At 37.4% G+C, this 5,589-nt stretch overlaps 1 protein-coding gene across 1 annotated transcript; it reads right to left on the reverse strand.

The window, feature by feature from the left end:
- Positions 1-987: 987 nt before the first annotated feature.
- LOC122644592 lies at positions 988-4,428 on the reverse strand. Its single transcript, XM_043837975.1, has 6 exons — positions 4,025-4,428; positions 2,889-2,984; positions 2,746-2,794; positions 1,750-1,895; positions 1,278-1,288; positions 988-1,207 (listed from the first exon to the last, which is right to left on the reverse strand). Exons 1-4 carry the CDS (start codon positions 4,382-4,384, stop codon positions 1,750-1,752), a joined length of 651 nt encoding a protein of 216 aa, XP_043693910.1. The 5' UTR covers positions 4,385-4,428; the 3' UTR covers positions 988-1,207; positions 1,278-1,288.
- Positions 4,429-5,589: the final 1,161 nt, after the last annotated feature.

Below are 5,589 nucleotides of genomic sequence, written 5' to 3' on the forward strand. Positions count from 1 at the left end.
CTTAAGATGTTGTCAACTACCTGCAGTGTAGATGCTGCATTTCACACTAGAAAGTGCTTAAGGCAGGTCATGAAAATAAAGGGTTTATAAATTATAATCTGCCTCCAATTCCTAGTGTTTCTCTAGATCTAAAGACAAAGATCAGACCGGTTGGTCAATCGGCTGAAACTAGATTGATTGTTTTTTCCTTCAACTTCTTGTTTTCATAAGCTAAAAAAAATATTTATAATCAGTCCACTTTCCAGTTAATTATTCTGTCCAGAATTCTAGACCATGTAAATACACTGAACTCACCCATCTGACTGCGCACTATTCCTTGATCATGTACCTATAGTGGAGTATGTCAAGATCAGGAACCATGTCTCATGCAAAGAGGTTCAGACTTCTTATTCTGGCTTGCCTGGACTGGACAGGACTCATTCGGACGCCCATCATATAATACCTACAATTTTATGGGCACATTCAACCTCATGAAAATCAAAATACAGCCATGGAGTTGGATTGTTGCTATCACTCATTGAAAGCTGTTATTTTCTTTGGTTAAGGAAAATATAAAACATTTTAATTCTAGTGAGTAGCAAGAATACACTTAAACCCCACTTCCCCACTCTTAAGTATTAAGATAGATTCCATTAGAAAGTTGGAGGTTGAGGTGGATTCCTTTACAAAGCCAAGACTAGAAACCCATGTCTTAAAAACTAATTTCATGTCAAATATTTGGATAATGGGAGAAATTTGGGCTGAATTAGCAGGATAGATTAAGGATTGAGATATCAGATAATAAGTATATGGGGGGGGGGGGTTGAGAAAAGAGGAAATGACCATGGACATTTCTAATCCATACCAGGTGTGTGTGTGTGTGTTTGGGTAGATTTCTTAACCAGGCCAGTTAACTAATGGGACACCTGTTTGGGAGCAAAACTGCTGTCTTTTATTCATAAGAATCACACTGGTTCACCAAACAAGGTTGTTGACAGAGCCAAAAAGTAGAACCAGTGGTACATCCCAATATGTAGTGTAGGTAACAGCTTGCCAAGTAATGACAATCAATATACAAAGGTAAATGAAAGATACTCCTATCATGGAAGACAATTAAATCCATGAATGAACTAAAACTCTCTCTTCAATTATATCTGGAAATTGCACTATATGGTCTTCTGCAGCCTTGTGAAAATTTTTGTTGCCAGGGCAGAACACGGCTGAAAACCAAGAATAAATTCCAACAATCAGTATTTCTCTTACCCAATATATTGAGCAGCTGAAATGGAGTAAAAGACCTTCCGTAGTGTTTGTCCTGAGATGTCCTCTTAGAAAAGTAATTTGCAAAAAAGTACACAGTGAGATCAGTGATAGGGATCAGTATTTCTCATCACATCAACTCAGAATTCATTTTACCCTATTAAAAAAATGAAGACCTAACACCAGAAAAGACATTAAACTTTCAAGGATTTATGTGGAAATATTGATTTTAGTATAACCATACAATTTAGGGCTCAATCCAGAACTGATCCCTGGGTGAAAGACAAAAACCTTCCCCCCCCCCCCCCCCAAAAGTGCGGGGGAGGGAGGTGATAAAGAGAATTTATAAAAATACATTATTTCACTGACTAATATTTTGAGCATTTAAAAGCAATCCTCTTTGGACAACAGTTGTATGAAAGGAAAAAAGCAGAACAAGTATTAATTAGCAGTCCTCTGTACTTACTGAGAGATTCCTGTGGCAGTTGACTGACCATAGTTGTTATGTACTTATGTGATTGAGTAACCACTTCGGAGAGCTTCAATGGCTTTTTCCAGGGATTGCTTAAGCTCAGGAATTGACTTTTTGCACACTGAATCTTGCTTGACTCCCTTATTGGACTCTTTAAGACGTTTGGGTTTGCATTCTTCTTGGTCTGAATATTATAAACAAAGTTAACAATCTAAACTAGCACTTATCCTGAATAATACAAATTAGTATAAAGTAAAAATTCAATCAGAGGATGCAGAGTATCTTGGTGTCATATGCTTAACCAAGATGCAGACAGAGTTGTATGAGTCTTCTTAGACTTGTTGACACATGAACTTTAAACCATCAAATTCCCAATTCCCTGGTAGGATTCCATCACGTACTTCGCAAGTTCAGTTGAACCCAAGGCCCAGGGAGCCAATTCAAGCTAATAACTCCATGTTGGCATCATCTTGAGCATTCAACAACTTGATCTCCAAACAATTGATTCAGCTGAGTCATGTACCCAAATAAAATGAATTGTGGCTCTCAGCGTATTCAAATTCCATGTGAAAAAAAAATTTGTTTTTAGCAAGTTTCCTACTAAAATCATTTACTTTTTTGAAGACAGAAGTTATTACAACATCTTTCCACAAAAGTAGTTTACTTGGTTTACATACATAATTTTAGTAAGTCCAAAGAAAAAGTTAACTCTCTGAGTTGACTTTAAATCTGTAATAACAATCAACCTGACAATTGAGCCTTAAAGTACAAGTGAAAAATACCATTTAAACTAAACAAAAATGCAGCAAACATCAACGACATCCGAGGCCAATTACTGGCATAGTACATACTTTAGCTAGAATGTACTTGGAGCCTTGGAGGGCCCATCTTCTATATGTCCTATAGGTTTATCATTTACACCAAAGATCTCCATGATAGTCTTTGTATCAGAAAGAATGTATTAAAAAAATGCACAATCCACTGTCCATCAAAGTTCAGAATTAAAACAAATAAACAAATATCATGCTACAAACCATAAGATGCAGGGCCCTGTGCTCCCGTGATAAGTTCTTCGAAAGTAGCCTGGCAGATAAACCACAACACTTTTGTCATATTCATGAGGGACATGAGATAAAGGACTGTTATTTTATGTTGTATAAAAGGGCCATGGAAACACCTTCATTGCTTCCATAGTTTCAGAAATCCAATCATGCATCTTCTTAAATTCCTTCTCAGCTTCATCCACTAGTTGTTGGCATGCCTCTGTCTGTATCTGCAGTGATGAAATACATGAAGTACAAGTTAAAGGACCAGTATAGTTTCATTCGTCAACACCTCAGTTCTTTCTGATAACTAATAACAGCCACTCTGAAAGGATGGGAAGAAGGAGATAATATGAAAGAATTAAGGCTACTCTATCGGTATATAACATGGTGACTGCACATTTGCAGGAAACCAGAAACTTTGATTGTAGAATCAGGCATAAATCAGAGTAAAGTTGTGTATCATGTAAAAGAACCTATAGTTGAAGGAGAAGACCATTAAATCGTATTAACTTATTTATGCAACTGATTATGTGCGCTTACCTATTATCATGTGGGAAAGATGCATTATGAAACATAAAGTTATAGCATGGAACGATGAAGAATACTGGACATACTAATTAACATCTCACTTAGCAGTAGATTATTGCTTACATCCCCACAATGTTTCTACCTTCAAAATTTGTTTAGCCATTTAAAGCTCATTTCATTTGGTGTCACCATATCTTTCCATGTACTCATTTGTTTCATCGCATATGTAGACATAAAACCATCTGAATCAAAATATCAATTACTATTTAGTCAATATTTTAGTTTTAGCATCCATTTTAGAAAAGATCAAAAGAAAACAATAAAAAGGAATATTCATGGTTGTACACATCCATTTCCAAAGAGAACACTAACGAGGTTACAGTAAAAGTGCAAATGTTTGAAATCCATACCACGATCAGTAATATATCAGGATGAAGCACCAAAAGAGTACATGTATACGCAGAGACAAGAAGAGAGAGAGAGGAATCTAGACAAAGAAACTAAAACTCACTCAACGTAAATAACTAGAACACATCAAATCAGACAGAGGAATCTAGACAAAGAAACTAAAACTCACTCAACGTAAATAATTAGAACACATCAAATCTCTAACAATGAGGAATCGATCGAAGCCATCACAAGACGTATAACTAGATCTCTAATCCTAATCCAGTAATTCTGCTTAAACATCTGATAAATTCCGTCTGTATAATGACAGAGGGAGAAATGGCGAAATTACCTTGAATCTTTTGGAAAGTCTTGAATGAGATGCTTCAACTTCCTTAAGAATCTCCGAATTGTAGAGATCGAGTTCTCTCTTAATGGCATCGATGCGAGAGGAGGCGAGATCCTTCACATGTGTCACATCCGTAGTGATTTTCTGAGGAGATCCATTCAGTTGAACGGTAGCATGCCTTGGAGCTGCAGTTTTCTTCTTGTTCTTCTTCTTAGACTGGAAACTCTGTAGATTTAATCCAAAAGCATTAGGAGAATCGCCTGATAGCTGAAGAGCTAAAGGAGAAATCTCAAAGTCCGGGCTTAAATCCTCTACAACTTTCTTCTTCATCTTTGTGTTGCCTTTGCCTCGCTGAATTGGCATTTTTTGAAATTTGAAATCTCTGCGACTGGAGGAACCCAAAGCGGTATTTGCTATTTATACGAAGGGTGGAGGTCGAATGGCCGAAGAGAAAGTTCTTCGCGCGCCATTTTGAAATGCTAAGTTTCAGAAAGAATATACCCTTCTTTATGTCACTGTGAATTGTGACTTACATACTATCACCACTTTAATTAGATTCTTTGTTAAAGGTTGATCGTGTTCAGATCCTCTCCACCACGCATCTCACGGCTGGAGCTGTCCTTGGGTGCGTGCCCACCTGTCCAGCCGTCCGATGATCCGGCAAAGGGTTCCTTCACAGTATGTGCCAAATAACCAATCTTTATTTTTTAGAAAAAATGAAAGAATTATATTAATAAGGGGATTTACATCCTATGGTAAAATTGGCCTAAAGCATCTTTAGATGCAATATGCAATGGAGGATGGAGGAAAATGCACAACATTCGCAAGCCAGTATGCTCAGTAGCAAAAATGAAAAAATAAGGAGGAAGGGGGAGGTTATGTACTTAATCCGATGTACAGTGTCCCAAGTTTGCCAAGGCACAGAGGCTGTCCCATTGATGCCATCCACTGCTGATTTGGAATCAGAGTATATAATGATAGGGAAAATTACTCGGACACCCTCCGTGTTATGGCCATTTTGCTTATGATTATCAACATTTGAAACAATTACTTGACATCTCCCGAAACCTTTTCGGACGGTGTTAGTCTGTTGTTATGTTGTTAGTGTTTAAATAAAAATATCTATTATACCTTTATCATCTATTTAATAGAAAACAGTAAAATTAAAATTACCAAAGTACCCTTCTTCTTCTTCTTCTTAACCCTTCATACGAACCCAATCAAAAGGGGATTTTAGAACTAGATGCCCAAATCTTGTGTGTCTGAAGTCCAGGTATTAACTCACCTAAATCGCAAGTCCAGAGTACCTACATCTGAATCTGTACCTGGCGGTAACAATGGAGTTGCAAATCTGTCGTACTGTTGCATTGCAACAGTGGGAGCTTTAGCAACAACAACTTCTTCGATGATGACGAATTTGAAGCCGCTGAAATCCTACTTCAACTGCCGCAGCTGATAGCCCAAGAGAAAAATGGATTTGGTTCTTCGTTTTCGTACTCTTGGGGTGCTAAAAGAAGGCAATCTGCCGCCGATTCAAACCCATTACCTCCTCATCTTACTTCATCTCC

The sequence above is a fragment of the Telopea speciosissima genome, chromosome 1, assembly GCF_018873765.1.
Source record: "Telopea speciosissima isolate NSW1024214 ecotype Mountain lineage chromosome 1, Tspe_v1, whole genome shotgun sequence".
NCBI classification, from domain to species: Eukaryota; Viridiplantae; Streptophyta; class Magnoliopsida; order Proteales; family Proteaceae; genus Telopea; species Telopea speciosissima.

Bases quoted from the DNA above. Each gene is read 5' to 3' on its own strand.
- LOC122644592 (XM_043837975.1), bottom strand. From the start codon at position 4,384: ATGCCAATTCAGCGAGGCAAAGGCAACACAAAGATGAAGAAGAAAGTT. The intron at 2,795-2,888 runs GTGTTTCCATGG...TTTATCTGCCAG, and splicing joins AAACTATGGAAGCAATGAAG to GCTACTTTCGAAGAACTTAT. The intron at 1,896-2,745 runs GTTTGTAGCATG...TATAATATTCAG, and splicing joins ACAGGGCCCTGCATCTTATG to ACCAAGAAGAATGCAAACCC.